Raw genomic sequence first — 22,734 nt, 5'->3', positions numbered from 1 at the left:
AGAGCATAGGAAAAATAGATATAGGATAGGTATATATGGTATGAGAGCATACACTTGTCAATTTCTATCCATCTGTTCTAAAGAAACATCCACCTACTGAATATTTTTCCCTTAATTCTTCTTCCAGTTCTCTTATTTCATGTACTTTTCAGAGGAGTACTTAAAATTAGAAAAACCCATCTGACTCAATTGTCAACCATGGAAGATTACTGGGACTATTTGAATATGTCACAATTTCTCACCACTTGTACAAAATTGTTGAAGTGTTGGGAAATTGGAGGATGTGCTATGTATATAGGCAAGAAAGAAACAACGGTTGGAAACTAATCAAGGAGAGAAGCAACCTAGAATTAAAGATAAATTTCTTAATGGTGAGAGCAATTAATCAATGTAATAATTTGCTTTCAGAAGTTGTGGGTGCTCCATCACTGAAGGCTTTCAAAAAGAGACTGGACAACCATTTGTCTGAAATGATATAGGGTTTCCTGATCAATCAGGGGGTTGGACTAGAAGACCTCTGAGGTCCCTTCTAACACTATTATTCTATGTGCCATGATTGTGCTCTGTGCTTCTAGAGGGAAGACAGTGTATATTTAGCAAATAAATATTAAAATACATTGCAATCTCTTTTACTTCAAAATCTTAAGGGCAGAAATTCTCTCTTGTATAGTGTGTGTGTGTGTGTGTGTGTGTGTGTGTGTGTGTGTCTGTCTGTCTGTCTGTCTGTCTGTCTGTCTGTCTGTCTGTCTGTCTGTGTTTATATGAAATACAGATAGAAATGTTTTTTTTTTCTCTAGCAGCTTTTAGGATAAAAAAATTAGGCTAGATAGCCTTTAAAACAATAGATAAATATTAGATTCCTAAACATGTATTTAAGGTATTTAATAGTATATTAAGATAGAAAGACAGAACTTTACTTACCAATTAACTGTTATTTTGTTTTTGCCTGGCAGTATTAAACACAATTATCCTACTTTAAAATGCATTTAATCAAAAGAAATGAGATATTAGCAGAAATAAATTAATAAATCCCATTGCCCAATAATTAGAAGGAAAATTAAAACTGAATTTGAAAAAGAAGTCTCCCATCCAATAAACATTGATATTCTTTCCGGGAGAGAGTGGCCACAAAATGATACACAATCTATTACAGTTATGAATTTGGAAATACCAAGATTTCTTCAAATGTGAACCTATGTTTTCAATAATAATATTTAAACAATTAAATAGAAACAAATAAAAAAGACATTTAGACATGTTACTATTCCTTTTTCTTTATTCGTATCTATGGAGATTGTGAAATGATTTTGCAATTACTAATTTTCCTATCAGTGATCAGTTCACCCACTCAATTAATTTCATTTCAAAATTCTTTTACATTAGTGGAGATTTGGTCTAAATTTCTGTAAATTATAGCTTAAAAGGTATATTAACAGCTACAACTTAGAAATCTATGCAGATTGGATTCTGATTCATAATATTTTAATATTATTTATATTAATATTAATATTTCATTTTTTTGAAAAATAATGTTAAAAAATGTTGCCTGTCCCCAGAAACTAGAATTTTTCCCCATTATATCAGAATGCTACTTTATGCAATCATTTAATTAAATTCTCTTCCCAGTGGAAAATGTATAAAGTCAAAATTTATAAAAGATATCACATCAGATATATTTAAATAAACACCAATTTGCTTCAGAAAAGAAGAAAATTCTTTTTCTGTTACACTTTCAATCTGTAAGTGACTTACTATTTGTCTCCATAAATTTTGTCTTCTGGTATATATGCTTTGAAGAATATTAATTATCTCTCCACTAAATAAATGCTGTCCCACTAAATGTCATGTAGTGAAACAGCTATCTGCAGTCTAAGATGTTCTTATTCTGAATGCTTATTAATATCTATTTTGTTTCCCTCAAGAGTCTTGTACGCCAAAATAAAACTGACTTCTGTGTGCTGATTAACATAATTGGCCAATGAAAACTCTATAGTTATCTCAGCATACTCCTGTACCACTAATTACATTGCCTAATAAAATCTCAAAATAATGTAAGCAGAATTCGGACTGCAATCATAGCAGTAGTCCAAAATGTGTGAAATATTAATCAAATGAGAATACTTGCCTGAAGCATGTTCTAGAACAGTTTCCTCACTTGGGATATCTACCTTTTAAGAAATCCCATCCTCTGTTCTATCCATGACATCTGGGAAAGAGCTATGAACTTAACCCCATATCATGAACAGAGAAGTGGAAAATTCAAGAGAAAGGACAGAAAAGAAGTTTAAGGACATCCACAGAAACCTAGTGGAATCCTCCTGGACTCCGACTCCTGCTTAAAGAGCTGGAACAGCCATGCTTAGGGGGGATTTGTTCAGCTTCATATTGTGCTCCAATACATCCTTTCCTGGATAGAGAGGCTCTCCGCTTGGACACATGTGCCCTAGTAATCTCCCATTTGGACTTCTGTAATATGGACTATCTACATGGTATTATCCTTGAAGAGTATCCAGAAACTTAGGCTGGTACAGAATAACGCTGAATGAGGAATTTTGGGTGCCCAAAGAAGGAGCGTAACACCCAACTGCACTGGGTGCCAGTTTGATTCCAGGTCCAATTCAAGGACCCAAGGGTTATGATAAATAAAGATCTACATGGCTTGGGGCCAGGCTATCTATGGAACCATCTTCATCCATTACATGGACCCGTCTCACTTGGTCAGGCAGGGAAGGTATGTTGCAGAGCCTGCCAGTTAAAGAACTTCAACTGGTGGGATCCAGGAAAAAAGCCTTCTTGGCCTTTGCCCCTGTCCTATGGAATATTCTCACCTTGTAGGTGATTCAGGCCCCCACATTCATTCCAAAAGAGAGTCAAACATGATGCTATAGTCTCATGTGGGGAACCCAGAGGAACACTCATCACTGGTTCTGCCCTGAAATCCCTCCCTTCATCTTTCAATTAATTTTAACAGGATCTAATCCAGCTTCTCCACATGTTGCACAAGGATGCATGCCTTATCTCTTCCAATTTACATTAAGTTGTGAGATTTCTGAATGGTGCAGTGCAGTGCTTATGGTATCTGGCTGGAAATGGGGAGAAATCCACTTTAGGAATAAAGCCACCTGTGTGACTATAGGCCAGTCTCCCCCCCTCTCTCTCCATCCCCCCTCCCCCCTCCCTCCTTCTCTCTCTCTCTCCCCCTCCCTCCCTCCCCCCCTCTCTCTTGGCAATGGCAAACCACTTCTGAAAAAGCTTGCCAACAAAATGCAGTGACTTCTCTGGGCAGTCACCAGAAATTCAGACTGCCTCAAAGATGCAAAAAAGTCAATGTGTATGGAAAAATCACCATTTAAAGACAGGAGAATTATAGAGATGGATGTATTTTTTGGAAAATCTGAAACTTTAACTAGCCATATTATGTGTAAGCATTAGAGAGAAGGAATTTTATACAAGAAAGGATAGGGAAAATTTGACCACATTGTTTAAAGCTCCTCTCCATTAAAGCTGTTTTTTCCAATTGCATTACACCCTGATCCTCACTTCAGTAAAAGCCAGGAATTGCCAGCATGTGACATAACTGCCAAACATCCAGATTTGGGATCTCTAAAGCACATTGATAGTAATTAGAGATGCACTGTTAGGTTAGATGGATCTAGCCCAATAACACTCTGTACAAAATGACTGCCTTGGCAAAGTCGTTTATTCAGAGGTGCATCTATGAACACATCCTTAACTGACCTTTCTCCTTTCCTTGCAGATGTGTGTCTGAAACTGCTAGGTGTCCACATGGGAGCAGTCTTTTATACTCAGAGGGAGGGGCCTTAAGGTAAGGTGGGACTATGAGGATGATGGGTTGTGTGGTTGGGTTAACTCTTGCAGGGTAGTGGGGAATAGGGACACAGACAAGTTAGACATTTCACCTGACAAAACCCTCTCTAAATGTCTAACTGTTGGCATATTTACAATATCTGAATACATATATATCTACATACAAATACACATGCAATTTACATATATACACACACTTTCAATGTGAGATATGCATGCTGTTTGTGTGGCAATGGTTTGGTGAGTATGTCAGCCGTTTGCTCTTCTGTGTCACAATGTATGGCCTTAATGAATCCGATTTCAGAGAGTTGCCTAACGTGTTTACATTTTATGTCAATGTGTCGCGACCTCTGACCCACGACGTCGGCCTTTGATATCTCGATGGCTGCTTTATTGTCCTCGTGAATGATTATGGGGTATGATGGTTCTGTCCAGATGTCGTTGAGTAGATCATCGAACCAGATTAGGTTATTGGCAGCTTTAGACATGCAAACAAATTCTGCCTCAGTGATGGAGGTGGCCACTAGTTTTTGTTTACCTGTGTACCAATGTATTGGGCTGTTGTTGAGGAAGAAGATGTAACCAGAAGTGCTCTTCCTGCTCTTGATGTCTCCTGCCCAATCGGCATCTGTGTAACAAGACAGTTTTGGCTTTGTAGATGTGCTGGGTTCAAGACACAAGTGGGCATCAATACTGTATTTCAAGTATCTGAGTATTCTTTTAATGGAGTTCCAGTGGTAGATTGTGGGTTGACTGACATGCCTGGATAATAGGTTGACTGCTAGGGCAATGTCTGGCCTTGTCCATTTGGCTATGTACAGTAGTGAACCTATGGTGGACCTGTATAATTTGTTGTTTGTGAAAGGTTCCACTTTGTTATACAAGTTCTTTAAGAAGTCTGGTTGCATGGGGCTTTCACTGGGTTTAGCTTCTGACATGTTGCACTTTTGCAATAGTTCTGTGATTTTTTCTTTTTGAGAGAGTCAGAAACCTTTGTCTGTTTTGGTTACCTGAACTCCTAAGTACTTGTCTATTGTTCCCAGTGACTTCAGTGAAAAATGTTTCCTTAGTTCAGTGGCAAACATATCACATTTTTATTTTTGTCTTCCTATGTATAATATATCATCCACGTAGACGAGGACACTTTCAATAGAGTCTTCTTCTCTTTTTGTGAAGAAACATTTGTCTGCTGATGTGACTGTGTAGCCCATAGATTTGAGGGCCTTGGCCAAACAATCATACCGCCTTTTGCCGGATTGTTTGAGGCCGTATAAACTTTTGTTCAGGAGCCATGTGCTATCTTTCCCTTCATTAAATCCTGGTGGAGCCTTGACATAGATTTCTTTGTCTAATTCAGTGTGTAGGTAAGCTGTTTGTACGTCAAATTGGAATACCTCTAGCCCCAGGATGGTGGCTATTCCTAGGGCGCTCTTGACACTCTCAGCCCTGACTATGGGTGAGTAGGTGTCTGTATAGTCCTCTGGGTATTTTTGAGCGAAGACTTGCGCAACCAGTCTTGCTTTGTACAGTACTTTATTGTCTTCTAGTGTTTTGATCCTGTATATCCACTTGGTTCCAATTGGTTTTTTATTTTCCAGTGTTTTGGCTGGCATGTATACTTGTAGGTCTTTGACGCTCTCCATTTCTTTTGCCATGGCTTGTTCCCATTTTTCTCTTTCTTCTTGGGGAAGATTGAGTATTTCTTCATAGGAGCTGGGTGTGATGTTGTTAGTTTGTATGGACATGACATAGTCCTCAAATCTTTTTGGCGTTTTGTTTCTGTTTGCCCTGACTGGTCTGTTGGGTGGTGCGTTCGTCTCATGCAGGCACTTGACTTCTTTGTCTGTGAGACTGTCCAAACTTAGTGTGGGATGTCCTTCCTTCCATTCATCAACCATGAGTTCGTGGTGCTTGGGTTTGTGTGTTCTGTTTTCTGTTGTTCCTTCAGTGGCCTGGTCTACTTCTTCTTGTCTGTGTTTGTGTGTATCTTCACCAAGGAAAATGTCATTGGAGTGCAGTTTCGACCAGTTAGAATGTTCATGGAAATCCGCTGATTGTGACAGTATAAATTTATTGTTGCTGTCTATAAATCTGAAGCCTTTTGTCCCCGGTTCATACCCTATGAATCTCAGTCTTTTGGAGATCTTGTCTCCTTTCCTCCTTAATTGTTTGGGTATATGAATGTCTGCTGGGATGCCAAATACATGCAGGTGGGCTAGGTTAGGCTTCCTTTTGTGCATTATTTCATATGGAGTTTTATCAATTGAGCTAGACCAGAGTCTGTTCAATGTGTAGTTTGAATAGCATAGTGCCTCTGACCAGAATGCTTGGCCCATTCCTGCATCCTCTAGGACACACCTCATCATGGTTTGGAGCACTCCATTTTTGCGCTCTACCGCTCCGTTCTGGAAGGCAGAAAAGGGTGAAGAGGTGAAGTGTAATATGCCATGTTCTTTCAGCCATTTTGAAAAATCTCTGACCATGAATTCAGAACCGTGTTCAGTCATTATCTGTTTGATCTTAGTGTTATGTTGGACCTCCACCCTCTTATAGAATTCCTTGAACCTTTGGAATGCTTCGTTCTTGTGTCTAAGCATGTATACAAAATCATAGTGGCTATAATCATACACAATGGTCAGAAAGAACCTCTCCTTTTGCCTGATGGAAGGCTTCTTTAGGCCTACCAGGTCCATGTATACTAATTGAAAGGTAGAATCGGTAGTTCGCCCTGATTTTCTTGGCCTTGGCTTGACCCTGATCTTTGAACACTTACAGACAGAACACTCAAGTTAGTTTTCACAATTTTTTACTCTCAATCCCTCAGTACATTCCAACATTTTCTTAACAACTGGGAATCCTATGTGGCCTAGTCTTCTGTGTAGGAGGTGAGCACAATTGTCATGGATGGGTTTTCCTATGGATATTGTGTCTCTACCAGGTGATTTACGTTTGGTGGTATCCTGGCTGACCCCCTCTGCTTCTCTATTTTCTGTTATCTCATTAGTGGTGCTTACGTTTACACATCCCTGATCGCTCTCGCTAGGTATGAAGTATGGTAGCCCACCATGTATTGTTATTTCCCCAATATTTTCCCCTTTGCTGTATATGTATGCCCTGCTTTTCTTGAATAAGACTCGGTATCTGTATCTTGGGTTAATTTTGTGGTGGCTAATACATTGTATGGAATCTCTGGTACAAATAGTACCCCCCCTATTTCCCCTATTCCTGGGATGTGTACGCTCCCCTTTCCCATTACTCTGGCGCTACTTTGGTTGGCCACCTTTACCTCAAAATCCATCTCAATGAAGGAGATGAATAATTTGTCGTTATATGTTGTATGGTTGGTGGCCCCTGAGTCTATGAGCCATATATTCTGCCTTTCTTTCTGGCTAATATTAACCAATACTTCGCCTCCACTATCTTTTCGCATATTCATTCATTATTATTTTTTAAATCACTGTTGCTTGATTTAGAAATTTCTATTTTTGTGAGACCTGTTTCTTTTTTTCTTTTCTTTTTGTGGGTTTAATTTCCATCCTGGTTTCCTTTCTACAAGTTGTATATCAACTGATCGGTTTTCATTCTGCTTTATAAATTGATCTTGTTGGTTTTGTTTTGGTATCTCATATTTATTCTTTGCCAAATGTATATCAGCTAATTGGTTTCCATACTTGTCTTTGACTTGATGAATCATCACGTTGTAGTCAGATGCCACTTCTCTCATATTTGTAGATAATCCAGCTGGGGTATCTAAAGAATCCAAAGGCAATTTGTCTACCACAACCTCTGTAATTCGATGTTTTCCCTTTATTTCCAACTCCTTCTGCTTATCCTGTATTATGCCTAAAGATGTTAAGTTCATTTTCAAAATTTTTTGATAAAATTCTTCCGCTCTTTCAAGAGTATTTAGTTGGTATCTTTCTCCTTGATATCTCAATATTATACCAACTGGGGCATCCCACCTAAATGGAATATCTCTTTTTTTTAACTCAGTCACCAGAAAACCAAATTTCTTCCTTTCCGTTAACATCTTGGGCAGGAGCTCTTTGTAGATCCAAATCTTTCTTCCATACAATTGCAAAGTAGAATTAAAGGAATTTTGCACAATATTATTCCTAATTTCTTTATCTGTAAAATAGATCACCACATCTCTAGGCAATTGCCTTTGCTTTGCAATCCAGGAGTTTATTCTATAAACTCTGTCAATCCTACAAAACACTTCCTCAGGTTGAACCTTTAAAATCCCAGCCAGAATTTCAGAAGATATTTTCCTTAAATCATCTCTGTTATTTTCCTGCAAACCTCTCAGTCTAATCGCATATTCAGTGAAATTATATTGCATCATTAAGACTTCTCTTTCAATCCTCTGTTGCAAATTTTCTACATTACCAGTCTTTTGATCAGCCTCCATTTTAGGTTTTTCTTCTGAGCTATTATCTTGAGTATTTGTCAAATCATTTTCAATTTTTTGGATTCTATTGTCCAAATTATCCTGAGTTTCTTCCATTTTAGACTCTAATAACTTAGTATTTGCATCCAACTGGATCATAAATTCTGAAAAACCGTTAGCCATTTTTAAAATCTTTCGCTCCAAAAAGTCAAACTTAGATTTCACCAGTTCTTTAATTTCCTCTTAAATTTTTCAAGATGCTGGTTCACAATTTCATCCCTTCTTACAATCTCCTCTAAAAGAAATTCTATTATGTTAAAATCAGGTTTCTGAGACTGGAGACTTAAAACTTGTTCTTGTAATTTGTTAATGGAGGAATCCCCCCCCCACTGTTTGTTTGTCTGACTTTATAAGTCTCAATGCCATGTTTCCGCCCAGACAAGCTTTATTAGAAAAAAGAAGAAAACCTCTTTCCAACCAAGAACAATATCAGCTCTCCAGGAAAAAAAAACACGAACGTGAAGTTTTGTCTTCAATTGTAGCCAAAGGTATTTATTCCGCTACATTGTGATAATAGAAAATGGAAGGACTTTCCCTTTCAGCCTCTCCTCCAGCCGCGGCAGTCGCCATTTTAAAAATCTTTTTTTCTTTCCTTTTCCTTTTTTTGTTTCTTAAATAGCTTTTGAAAAATAAGTAAAATACTTGCAATTCAGGATCACAGGTCCAGCTCACATCTTCTTTAATTACTCTGTTAAATTTGCAGGCTTGCTCTTGATGCCAGCTCTGCATATAGCAGAGGTCTCCCAAAGCCCGGAGCAGCGGCTGGAGATATGGGGAGTCTCATCCGCTCCATCCCAAAAGTAAAAGAAAAACTTTTGGGACTATGCAAAGAGCTCTATCCACCCCAGCCGGCTCTATCTCCATTTCCTCATGGAAACGGAGTTTTTTCGAGCTGCCATTCTGTTGTGAAGGCGGCTCTTTACAGGCAGTGGGGCTGACGATCCCGAAAGAACGTCTGGCGGCAACAAGCAGCAAACCAGAAGTCGGTCTGGGGTCCCTTCTTGATAGGTGGCGGTCCCTCCTTAAATTATCCTCTGCAATTAAGTGATTGGTGAGTGTGTCTAAAGATATGTGTTCTATACTGAGGCTATCTAATTGTGTTACAAAATTGTCCCAGCTATGGTCTAATGAGTTTATGATTATGCTCATCATGCTCTCCTCCATGATTGCTTCCCTTCTTTGTAGCAGTTCAGCCCTGGTAGCATTGAGCTTTAATAAATGCTCACTCATGGAGACCCCTGGCCTGAGTCTGGCAGAATGGAAGTCTCTAGATATTCTTGTAGTGGTGGCCCTGCTCCTGCTGTACAATAGACCATAAAGTTTTTGCATAACCTCGTATACTGTCAGGTGATTACCTATGCTAGGGTACATGGTGGGTGAAATGCTAGTTAACAATAAACAAAATGCTTTGTGGTGAATACAGTCAATTTCAAATTGAATACAGTCAATTTGGTGGTTTGGAAATTAGGAAAAGTACATTTTCTCTCATAAATATTATTTGTAGTTGCTGGCTCCACCCTAAAAGATTTTTTCCATCTATTTGGAGCTTAGGGAAATTAATTGGTAATGTCCCAGAATTGTGTGTATTATTACTTACAGAAGATAGCTGTGCATGGCCCTGGATGTGATTGAATTGATAATAAGGAATTGGTACGCTTGAGGTCAGGTTGAAAAAACAGTCAGTCATTTTTTTTCCTTCTCTCCCAGCAGGTGAAGACTGAGCATGCGTGAAGCTCATTTTCTGCTGGAAGTCGCCGGGTGAGGAGCTCGCGGCCGCAGCTCCTAGGTCTAGGCCCAGGCCTGCCAGGGGAAGGTCGGACTCACCCCTGGAGTACCTGGACTGGGCGTTGGGTGTCCGGAGCTGTTCCTGGATAGCTGGGACTTCGCTGGACATCGGCGGGAGGCTCTGGAACTCCGCGGTCGCTGGGTGAGGCCTCCAGAAGCCTAGTGGCTCAGCGGTGTCGGCAGTCAGTTCCAGTCCATGGGCACTGACCGTAGATCCGGCCGGGAAGCCTGGTGGAGGTTGTGGAGCAGGTAAGTGCCTGGCCTGGTTCCTTTCCCTCGTGTCTCGTGCCAGTAATGAGGAGGGTGGTGCATTTGGAATTCACTGTGGGACCGGTGTGGTCTCTGCCATTGTTCAGTGCTCGCTGTCAGTGCGCGTCACTTCCCTCGGATGGGACAGGGTCGGTGCCTCGGCATCAGTGGTCGCTCTAGTATCTCTCCAGGTTTCAGGGGCTCCTTCGCGGTTCGTGGTTGTCACGGGGGGCTTGAAGGCAGAGCCGAAAGCTGCCGCTAGGGTCTCCATTGCTTTTTCGATCTCGAGCTCAGTAGGTGAGCTTCTGGATTTTGGGTTTCCTTTTTCATTATTATTTTTGGATGGGTCCCCATTTGTTTTTGGGTTTGGGCAGGTTCGTGCCAACGGATTTAAATCTGGGTTTCCCATTGGTCGCTGGCCATTCAAAGATGGCCTGCTGGGAAAAAGGCGCAAAAATGGATCCGCCATCTCTGGCATGTCTGGTTGGGATGGCGTTTCCCTTACTGGATCCATGCCTTTGCAGTTCGGTTCCTTCCCCTCATTCGCTGCTCCATGGTTCTTTAGTAGTCTCTGGAGGTTCGCAACGAGGTCTTCATTTGTGGTGGGTAGCTCCATGATCCTCAGCACCGCTGCCTTGAGGTCATCATTTCTATGTGGAGTAGATCTGGAATCATTCATTTCGCCTTCCCTGTGTGGCTCAGGCTTGGATGGAGTGCATGGGTCGGCCATCTGATTGCCCCTAGTTGAGGTGGCCTTTGGGATGGCTCCAGAGGGAGATAGTTGTGCTGCCATCTGTCTAGTGAAGGCTCTTGCATTTACGCTGTTTTTTTTCGTTGTTTGTTCAGCTGGCTCAGTCATTTCTTGTGTTTAATGGGCAACCATCCTCTGCTACCATTCTGTTAGGTTAAATGGATCTAGCCCAATAACACTCTGTACAAAATGACTGCCTTGGCAAAGTTGTTTATTCAGAGGTGCATCTATGAATATATCCTTAACTGACCTTTCTCCTTTCCTTGCAGATGTGTGTCTGAAACTGCTAGGTGTCCACATGTTAGCGGTCTTTTATACTCAGAGGGAGGGGCTTAAGGTAAGGTGGGACTATGAGGATGATGGGTTGTGTGGTTGGGTTAACCCTTGCAGGGTAGTGGGGAATAGGGACACAGACAAATTAGACATTTCACCTGACATGCACAACATTTGCTGAGCAACTTCTTCAGTTCTACCATTCTTCGGGTTTGAGAGGTTAGCTTCACCTGTGTATCCCAACTATATACCTCTTCCTAACTTACTCCTTTAGTCAGAAAAATAAAAGTCAAGAAAATACAAAATTGTAATGACCAGAGTACAAGCAACATTCATTTTTTTTTTTTCAGAATCTATAGATTATCTATAGATAATTGGATTGAACGGTGGTGAAAGAACGGAATACAGAATAGTCAATCCCAAATCTAAGTATGATGGGGTGTTAGAGGGAGGGGTCAAATAGGCAAAGCATCCAGTCAATAAAATCATAGACGCTACTATTATGTGGGGAATACAAGTGGACAAGGCTTTTTGCCTTCCTTGTTCAGAAGGGATTCTTAGCACTGCCTTGAAGATCATGGCATAAGATACAATTATAAAAGTAAAACACCCAATTCCTGCAATGATACTGGCCACAAGAACTCCAACCTCAACTAGATTGAAGCCAGAGCAGGATAGTTTTAGCAATTGAGGAATTTCACAGAAAAATTGGTTGACCATATTAGAACAAAAAAGGATTGAAAATGTGCCAATTGTATGCAACATCTCATAGAGAAGGCTTGTAACCCACACCAGCACCAATATTTCAGTGCAGGCTTTCCAATTCATCACTGTCTCATAGTGCAGTGGATGGCAAATGGCAACATATCGATTGTATGCCATGACTGTCAGGAGGATACATTAGAACCAAGAAAGGAGACAAAGAGAGAGACTTGAGCAACCCAACCAAAGTAAGAAATGTGTGTTGTGTCCAGGAGGGAATTTATTATGGATTTGGGGACAATGACTGAAATACTGCCCAGGTCCTGAAGAGCCAAATTCATTAGAAAGAAATACATGCCGCTGTGTAGAGCATGGTCAAATGCTACAGCACAGATGATGAGCAGATTTGTTGTTAAGTTGCCAGATATAACAAGAAGAAAAAGAAGAAATGTAAAAGTTGCAGGTGCCGATTTTTTGAGCATTCTAGGAGCAGAAAATAAGACACTGTGGTATGATTATCCATGTTTCATTTATGACAAAGCTGCAGGCTTAGCTGCAAGAAAGCAGAGCAGTGAGATACAATTAGATAAAAGTTTGAAAGTGGCATTTTGATATGTGATGAGAACAAAAACAATTAGAAACAATTAGAAATCATGGACAGGATGCATAGAGGATTAGAGCCTGGAAGAATTATAAGCAGGATGGGCATATTGAAGCATACATTTGTCAATTTTTATCCATCTGTGTGCAAAATCCAATCACTAGCCACATATTTTTCCTACTTTCCTCCTTTACATGTACATGAAGTTTTGTTACTTCATGTACTGATCAAAATGATTGCCTAGGATTAGGAAAACACTCATCAAATCCAGTTTCAATTATGAAAGAGTACTAGCGATATTTGGATCCATCATAATCTCTCACTACCTGTATAGGCTTGTGAGAGAGTTGGAAAATTTGGGAATGTCCTATGTATAGTGCTTTGTGCAATGAAAATCTAGCAAATAAATGTAAACATAAATTGTTCTGTGTTTTACTTGGAAATTTTGAAGAGAGAAATTTTCCACTTGTACCATTTGAGTATATGTTTGTGGATGTGTGGGTGTGATGTGCCAGACAGATAAAAATATTTTTCCATTACCTTAACAGATAGTTAGCAGAAAAAAACAAACCATAATAAACTTTTAACCTAATAGATAAATTACCAGTATAAATCAATACATCCACTTTTCTAACAATCATAAAGAAAGTGATAGCTCACGTTGAAAAAGTAATGTCTCATCAAATACAAACCTACATTCCCTCCAGGAGAGTTTGGCCTGAAAATGAAAAACAAATTATTACAGCTTTGAACTCTGATATATCAGCATTTCTTTAAACAATGTGGAATGCCCACAATTTCAATGATAACACTGAAATGTTTTTAAAAATAAAAAAAATAGAAATATTACTGTCCATTTTTTTAATTTATATCCAGAGCGATAGTAAAATGACTGTGCTGATGGTAATTTCCATATTAATGATCAGTTCACCCATTCAATTAATTTCATTTCAAAATTATTTTACAGGCCTGAAGGTTTGATCAAGATTTCTGCACATTATTATGATCTTTCATTCTTTATAATGATCATGTGGGGAAGATATCAACTTGTTAATGATTTATTTAAATCATTTTCAATCTGTATTGAAATCTCTAACAAATTGGATTCTGATTCATAATACCTTTAAACCTACTCTTAAGTCCACGATTCTGAATAAAAATCTTTAAGAAAACCTTTGTCATGTTCCCAAAAATTGCCTAACTTCTTTTGCTGTCATACTAGTTTGTTATCATTTAATTAACTTATCTGCAAAATGGAAAAATTATGAAGTCAAGGCAGAGATATAATAAGCCAGACATATTTAAATAAACACCAATATGCTGCTGAAAAAGAAGGAAATGCCTTTTCTGTTAAGCTTTCCATATATAAGTAACTTACTATTTCTTCCATAGATTTTTTTTTTGTTATATGCGTTGAGTGTTAATATCTCTCCACTGAACAAAAGCTGTCCCACTAATTTTCATGTAGTGAAACAGCAATTTGATGTTGAAGAGATTCCTATTCTATATTTTTTTTAAAATCTATTTTGTTGCCCTCTAGAGTCTTGTACATCAAAATAAAACTGACTACTGTGTGCTTATTAACATAATTAGCAAACAAAAATAAAAATGACTTCTGGGTGCTAATTAACTTAATTAGACAATAACAACTGTATAGCTACCTGCTCCATGACCATTTATCTTACAGCATAATAATGTCTCAGAATGATGTTAGCTAAATTGGGGCTGCCGTCATACAAGCAGTCCAAACTGTAAGAGGTAAAATATGGAATCAAGTGAGAAAATATGACTGAAGCAAGTTCTACAGCACTTTCATCACTTGGATTCTGTATCACCTCCAATTTTAAGAAAGTCCATCCTCAATCCTGCTCACTATGGATGGGAGAAGAACTAAGAACTGGGCTAGTTAATCATAACCCATATCATTAATGCAGGGGTGGAAAATTCAAGCTTTTTTATAAAATAACTAGGGAAAATATGGGTACGAAACTTAAAGAAACCAATAGAAATCTAGTGGAATGCCAATAGAATAAGGTACACAATAAAACCATAGAAACTGTTGGCATTTGTGGTGGCAGCCCAAACAAGCAAGATGGTCAATACATTGTTTGATTCCAAGCTACACCCCTTTGTAGTCTATATTTGGCTGCCTGAGGCAACTTCAGATATATACTAAAACAAGGCTAATAGAATGAGATACAATGTAAACCTACAGAGATCTATAAATGCGTAAGAATTATATAAATGCATATCTATATTAGCAAAGAAGTGCAGTAAATGTAATAAAAATGAATTTAAAAATCTCACAGAATAAGATACACAGCAAATAAAATTTATAAAGAGAGTTGTATAAGTACATGTGTTAGAAACTAAGTGTATATATCCTCAGTTTTGTTGAGAAATAAACTTTGATTTTGGCAATAAATTGTTCCCTGCAATAAGATAATGTTAGATATTTTTTTCCCTGCACTCTGTACTATTAAGAACTATGATGGCACAACGATTAGAATGTAGTGCTGCAGGTTACTTCTGCTGACTGCCAGCTACCAGCAGTTTGGCAGTTCAAGTCTTACCAACTCAAGGTTAACTCAGCCTTACATTCTTCTGAGGTCGGTAAAATGAGGACCCAGATTGTTGGGGGCAATATGCTGACTCTGTAAACTGCTTAAAGAGGACTGTTTTGCCATCAGTACTGTGGGTGGGAGGGGCAGGCATGGCGGGAGCAGGAGTCCATACCATGTTGCGGGAGCGCGCACCCGCTGTCTCTGAGTGGTGGCGCGCTCCGGCCCCCAATGCTCTACTCGTTCCCCAGGTTGCACAGATCCTCAGGGCCCGGGCCTTTGGCTGATGTTGTGCAATGCCAGGTCTGTTGTAAATAAAGTCCCCCTCATTTGTGATCTCGTTCAGGAGGGGGGAGCGAACCTGGCGGGTATTACGGAGACCTGGTTGGGCCAGGAGGGGGGATCTCCTTCGTTGAAATGTGCCCACAAGGTTTCTGTGCATTCCATCAGCTGAGGTCACAAGGGAGGGGTGGGGGGGTGGCGGTTGTCATTAAAGAAGGTCTCAGGCCAAGGGAGGCCACTGTCCCTCAGACTGCCGGATGTGAGTCCCTCCTTGTGAAGTGGAGTCATGGGGTACAGATGGGTTTGCTGATCACGTACCTGGCTCCCTGCCATGTGGCAGCAGCCCTGCCTGAGTTACTCAACATTATAGCCGCGGTGGCAGTTGACACCCCCAGGCTTATGGTCATGGGGGATTTTAACTTGCCATCTATGGGTGAGACATCTGATGTGGCTCAGGAGTTCATGGCTTCCATGACAGCTATGGACCTGACCCAACTAATTCATGGCCCTACCCACACAGGGGGAAACACGCTGGACTTGGTTTTTGTCTCTGGATAGTGGTTGAGTGATCTCAAGATAGGGGACATAGTCATCGAGCACTTGTCATGGTCAGATCACTCTCTCCTTGGCCTTGACCTTCAAACCGCTGCACCTTGCTGCAGGGAGGTGGAGCTGGTAAGATGGTTCCACCCCAGGCGCCTGATGGAGCCTGATAGATTCCAGATGGAGCTTGGGCCATTTCCTGAGGCTCTGGCTCATGCCCCAACTGGAGACCTAGTGGCCGCCTGGGACAGGGTGGAGCTGGAGCTTTGGATCGGGTTGTGCCTTTGCGGCCTCTGACCTGGCACCGGTCTCACTTGGCCCCTTGGTTTACTGAGGAGCTGAGGGAGATGAAGCGCCAGAAAAGACGCCTGGAGAGCAGTTGGAGGGCCAGTCTTTCTGAATCTGACCGAACACTGGTAAGATCTCATATTAAGAATTACTTAGTGGTGATAAAAGAAGCAAAGTGTAATTATTTTGCTGCTCTTATTGCATCATCAGAGAACTGCCCAGCGGCCCTGTTTAGGGTGACCCGCTCCTTGCTCCACCAGGGAGTGCGGGAGGACCCCTTGGAGGGTAGAGCTGAGGACTTTGTACACTATCTGCATGACAAAATCACTCAGATCCGGGAAGGTCTGGACTCCGACTGGGTAGTTTCAGGGGGGAGGACTGAGGCAGGTCTTGAGAATGTTATCTGGGATGAGTTTGATCCTGTGACTCCTGACGACGTGACAGGATTCTGGGTAGATTGAATGCAACCACATGTTTGTTGGACCCGTGTCCCTTCTGGTCAGTGCTGGCTTCTTGGGAGGTGATGCAAGGCTGGCTCCAGGGGATTATAAATGCTTCGTTGAGTGAGGGTGACTTCCCCACCACCTTGAAAGAGGCGGTGGTGAGGCCTCTCCTCAAGAAGCCTTCCCTGGACCCAGCAGTGTTGTCTAATTATCGTCAGGTCTCCAACCTTCACTTTGTGGAGAAGGTTGTTGAGAGTGTGGTTACAGCTCCCCCAGCACCTGGATGAAATGGTGTATCTGGATCCATTCCAGTTGGGCTTCAGGCCTGGGTACAGCATGGAAACGGCATTGGTCACATTGGTTGATGATCTCTGGAGGGCTCGGGACAGAGGTTGCTCTTCTGTCCTGGTCCTATTAGATCTCTCAGCGGCTTTTGATACCATCGACCATGGTATCATGCTGCATCAGTTGGAAGAGTTAGGGGTGGGGGGCACTGTACTATAGTGGCTCTCCTCCTTTCTCTCTGACCGGTTGCAGTCTGTGTTGGCAGGGGGGCAGAGGTCGACCCTGAGGCACCTCATATGTGGGGTGCCACAAGGGTCAGTCCTCTCGCCCCTTCTGTTCAACATTTATGTAAAGCCGCTGTGCGAGATCATTGGTGGTTTTGGGATGAAGTACCATCAGTATGCTGATGATACTCAGCTGTACATCTCCACCCCGGACCACCCCAACGATGTCCTTGAAGTGATGTCCCGGAGTCTGGAGGCCGTGCGGATCTGGATGGGAAGAAACAGGCTAAGGCTCAACCCATCCAAGACCGAGTGGCGGTGGTTTCCAACATCCTGATATAGTCAGTTGGTGCCATCACTGACTATATTGGGGGCGAATCGCTGGCCCCCACAGAGAGGCTCACAACTTGGGTGTCCTCCTGGATTCACGGCTGTCTTTAGAAGAGCACTTGATGGCCGTGACCGGGAGGATTTTTCATCAGGTTCGCCTGATTCACCAGTTGCATCCCTTTATGGATCAGGACTCCTTATGCACGGTCACTCATGCCCTCATCACTTCCTGCCTGGACTATTGCAATGCTCTCTACATGGGGCTCCCCTTGAGGTACACCTGGAGGCTCCAACTGGCGCAGAGTATGGCCGCGTGGGTGGTTATGGGAGCGACATGGCGTTCCCATGTAACACCTCTCCTGCGCGAGCTGCACTGGCTCCTGGTGGTCTTCCAGGTGTGCTTCAAGGTCTTGGTTACCACCTTTAGAGTGTTCCATGGCTTAGGACCTGGTTATTTACGGGACCGCCTGCTGCCACCGGCCGGTACACTCTCATAGAGAGGGGCTCCTCCGGGTGCCTTCAGCCAAACAATGTCGACTGGCGGCCCCCAGGGGGAGAGCCTTCTCTGTGGGGGCAGCTACTATCTGGAATGAACTCCCCCTGGAGATACAGAGGATCCCGGATCTACTCACCTTCCGCCGTGCTCTCAAGACCTTTTTATTCCATCAGGTTGGCCTGGCCTAACTGTTTCTCTTTCCCCCCTTTTTAAAACGTAAATTTTAATTCGTTTTTAATTTATTGGGGTGTTTTAAATCTGTCTTCGGCCAAATTGTTTAATTCGATTTTATTCAGTTTTAAATTTTGTATTTATGTTTTTTATCCTATGGCTGTTCACCGCCCTGAATCCTTTGGGAGTAGGGTGGTATACAAATCAAATAAATCAACTAAACTAAAACTAAACTGTAAAACACTATGAAGTGGTATACACAGCTTTGCTGGTTTGAAAGGATAAAAGCCATAGCCATAAAATGAAGAAAAACTGAACACCCCATTGGGAGGGCAGAGCATATACAGGGAAGTATAATAATCATATGTTCTGTTAAGCAAATAAAAATAAAGAATGAAGTGTTTTTAGATGGTACATTGTAGTACATTGACAAAGTCATTACAGCACTATTGTGATGCAAGTATCGCTCCTGTTATATATGCACCCACATTTATATATGAAAGGGTAAGAAGACAGTCTTCTTTCATTGGACCAGTGGATTTTTTGTTCCCCCAGAACTCTTGACCACAAAAATGTTTCAGATCCACTAGGTCTTATTGACTCTAATCAGTCTTATTTCTTCCTTGTTTTGTATTGAAACTTGTTCTTATTTTACAAAGCATGCTTAAACAAAACATGTTTTAACATCATGCCTGAAAGTGGAAAATTACATAGCAGCAATGACAAAAACAAATCTTACATCCAGGAAATGAGGAAAGCATAATAAAAAAATCAGACTATTTCCAAACTAACTCCCCTTTGTATAAAAAGGAGAGAAAGGAAAACACAACCAGTCTTTCCTGACTGTAAAATATAATCCCACTTAAACTTGTAGAGTTGGTTTCTTGAATGACCTTCCTTAAAAAGCTGACATCGTCTCAAATTCAAAATAATTTTTTGTGTTACAGCATGGGTAAATCATATGCCATAACTCTGAGGCAGAGTAATGGCAATGCAGATGAACATTGCATTTGGAAGAATTTATTGATATATTTTGATTTTTCATATTTAAAAGTGTAAATTCTCATTCTTCCTCATACTTGCTGAATAAAGGGGGTGGTGAATCTTTACAAAATTCCAAAGATCTAGTTTTCTGTATAAATCTCACTCATTTCATTCCCTTCCCAGCATCCTGGACATCTCCAGCTGGAGCTGGCATGAAAAGGATTCCTTGAAGACTTTATTAAGTAAAGTTACTTTATTGAGTAACTGCAAAATATAATGTAGACAAGAAATTTCACAAATAAGGCAAGTAAACAAGAGAAAACATTCAATATAGGAGCATAAATATAGGAGCAAATTTCATATTCCTTGACCTGAAAACCCCCACCCTCAATAAATAGGTAGTGATATTGTCTAGGTGATGCTAGTATGCATTTGGCACTTCCCAAAGTATACTTATACTGAGCCTCAAAGAATTTCACCTGTCTTTGTTTAAATATACATTTTATGTATATTTATGTGGAATGAATTTTAAAAGGCATTGGACAGATGGGTGCATAGATAACACAAAACCTGAATAATCTTTTTAGTATACCTTATCAGCAGCTTGGTTGAAACCATTCTCTAGCATATGTTAATAAAATGTCATTCTGGTGTACACCTATTTATATTTGTTTCTTCACTTAGTAGACAATGGTGTATTTCTTATCTCTTCCAATTGATACGTTGTTGCATGTTACTGTAAGCTTACATGAAGTTCAATTACAATTATGACATAGACTTCTTGCTTTTTCATATTGTTGTGGCTATAAAAAAAATGATGGTAGCTAGTACCAGCTCACCCATCATGCCCACTATCAAGTGCCTGGTTTTGCCAAAGCACTTCTAAAAGAAAAAAAAAAGAATACTCTTGACCTAAAATAAGTGAAAAACTGTTTTTTTGTGACGCTTTAGGCACCACACTAGAAACCATAGGTATTGATGTTTAGTCTTCCTGTAGGAATGAAACCAGATGGTGACTTTGGATCAGTCACTCACTTTCTCAGCCCTATGAAAGAGGCAATGGAAAATCCCTTCTAAAAACCTTATCAAGAAAAATACAGTGACTTTTCCAGGTGGATGGAAGGAGTTAAGACTGATAAAAAGGAACAAAATATCAAAATGTGTGAGCAAATAACCATTTAAGGAGAGTACAGCATAAAGTTTTCCGTACTCTTGGAAAAGTTGAAACTTTAACTAATCATATTGGGGGAAAGCATTGTAGAGGAAATCAGTTTATACAGAAAGCACAGGGAAAAATAGGCCACATATTTTAAACAATTTTCACTTAAACAAGTTTAAACAAGTTTAAACAATTACACTTGTTTTCCAATCATATTGCATCCTGCAATATGCATATTGCATCCTACTCATGAAAAATCAAGAGTAGTTATTTTGTGGCAACACAGAAGCTGCCAATTACCCACATTTAGAATCTTTAAAATAAGCAGAATGTTTGATGAGTAACTTCTTGAGTTCTATAATTCTTCTGGGTTTAATTGAATTCTACAATTCTTCTGGATCCTTCCATCCCAATTACTACATGTCTCCCTTTTTAACTTATTCCTGTATTCAGAAAATTAAAAGAATAGCCAGGAAAATTCAAAATTGGATGACCAAAATAGAAACAATATTAAAATATTTTGTTTTCAGAATCTCCACAATTTAGACAGCACATATTTGATATTCCTATTTCTCATGCTATAAATGATTGGATTGAACAGAGGTGGAAGAAGAGAATACAGAACAGTCAACCCAAAATCCAAGTAAGATGGGGTGTCAGAGGGAGTTCTCAGATAGGCAAAGCTTCCAGTTAACAATAACATAGATACTACAATAAGGTGAGGGAGACAAGTGGATAAGGCTTTTTGCCTACCTTGTTCAGAAGGGATTTTTACCACTGCCTTAAAGATCATAGCATAAGATATAATTATAAAAGTAAAACAACCTAGTCCAGCAATGACACTGGCCACAAGAATTCCAACCTCAAATAGATTGAAACCAAAGCAGGATAGTTTGAGTAATTGTGGAATTTCACAGAAAAATTGGTTGACAACATTAGAACAAAAAAGGATTGAAAAGGTCCCAGTGGTATGTAACATTCCATAGAGTAGACTTATAATCCACACTAGAATTATTATTCTGGTGCAGCTTTCAAATTCATCATCATCTCATAGTGCAATGGATGACAAATGGCAACATACCGATCATATGCCATGACCGTCAGGAGGAACAAATCAGAAGCTCCAAAGGAGAGAAAGAGAAAGATTTGAGCAGTACAACCAAAGTAAGAGATTTGTCTGGTGTTCATGAGGGAATTGATCATGGATTTGGGCACAATGATTGAAACAGAACCTATGTCTTGTAGAGCCAAATTCATTAAAAAGAAGTACATGGGGCTATGCAGTTGATGATCAAAAGCTACTGCAGTGATAATAAGAAGATTTGTTGCTACAGTTGCCAGATATAATACAAAGAACAAGAAAAAATGTAAAAATTGTATATGCTGATTTTTTGAGAATTCCAGAAGCAAAAAGTAAGAAATGTTTTGATTCTTCATGTTTCATTTAGGACAAAGATGCAGGGCATAACTGCAAGGAAACTGAGAAAGGAGATGCAGTTAAATACAATTTGGGAAATGGCATTTTGATAAACGGTTCTAAAAGTAAACAAACAAGATGTATGAACAGAATGAAGAGAGAAACAGATCATGGAAAAAGTAAATTTAGGATGTGCATATTAGAATATTAGAGTACTCTCTTGTTCATTTCTATCTATTTGTAATTAGCCTGTACTAAACAACCAACCACCAACCTCATATTTTCCATTCTTTCATATTTCCAGTTTGATTATTTCATGTCTTGATCAAAAGGATTCTCTAAGATTAGGAAAACCATGTTGAAGTCTACTTTCAGCCTTGGAAGTTTACTAGGAATATTTGGATCAGTCAAAATCTCCCACCACTTGTACAAGACTGTGACTGTGTTGGAAAATTCAAAGATGTACTATGTATGGTGCTTTGTGCTTCTAGAAAAAGAAAGCCAATGTAAATCTGACAAATAAATCTAACAATAAATTGTTCTATCTTTTATTTGGGAATCTTGACAGTAGAAATTGCCCTCTGGTACAATGTTTTTGTGTTTGTTTGTGTGCGTGTGTGTATGTCTGTGTTATGTGAGAGACAGATAGTACTGGTTTTCTCAGTTCTCTTAGCACCTATTTGAAAAAAGAAATAAAAGAAAATTGTATAATAAGCTCTAAGTCTAATACATAAATGCTACAGTAGATTCCTAAACATGCATTTCATTTTATATATAATTAAATAGAAAAACAAAAACCTTTACTTACAACATAACTCTTATCTTTATATTAACTAGCTGCTATTATACATAAGAAACGCACTGGAAAATATTTTTAAGAAGAAATCAGATATTGGCAAAATGAATTAATTA

The 22,734-nt window shown here is 39.9% G+C and overlaps 1 protein-coding gene and 1 pseudogene across 1 annotated transcript; both read right to left on the bottom strand.

The window, feature by feature from the left end:
• Nucleotides 1–11,696: 11,696 nt before the first annotated feature.
• On the bottom strand, nucleotides 11,697–12,561 carry LOC117668718 (olfactory receptor 14A16-like). Its single transcript, XM_087893615.1, has one exon. It carries the CDS (start codon nucleotides 12,216–12,218, stop codon nucleotides 11,697–11,699), a length of 522 nt encoding a protein of 173 aa, XP_087749741.1. The 5' UTR covers nucleotides 12,219–12,561.
• Nucleotides 12,562–20,931: 8,370 nt separating this feature from the next.
• LOC117669011 (olfactory receptor 14A16-like) lies at nucleotides 20,932–21,860 on the bottom strand (annotated as a pseudogene).
• Nucleotides 21,861–22,734: the final 874 nt, after the last annotated feature.

The sequence above is a fragment of the Pantherophis guttatus genome, chromosome 4 (genome assembly GCF_059756535.1).
Source record: "Pantherophis guttatus breed Tessera chromosome 4, ASM5975653v1, whole genome shotgun sequence".
Classification (NCBI taxonomy): Eukaryota; Metazoa; Chordata; class Lepidosauria; order Squamata; family Colubridae; genus Pantherophis; species Pantherophis guttatus.
Note: the sequence above shows the minus strand (reverse complement) of the source record. Positions and strands in the feature narration are given on the sequence as shown.

Bases quoted from the DNA above. Each gene is read 5' to 3' on its own strand.
- LOC117668718 (XM_087893615.1), bottom strand. From the start codon at position 12,218: ATGGCATACAATCGATATGTTGCCATTTGCCATCCACTGCACTATGAG.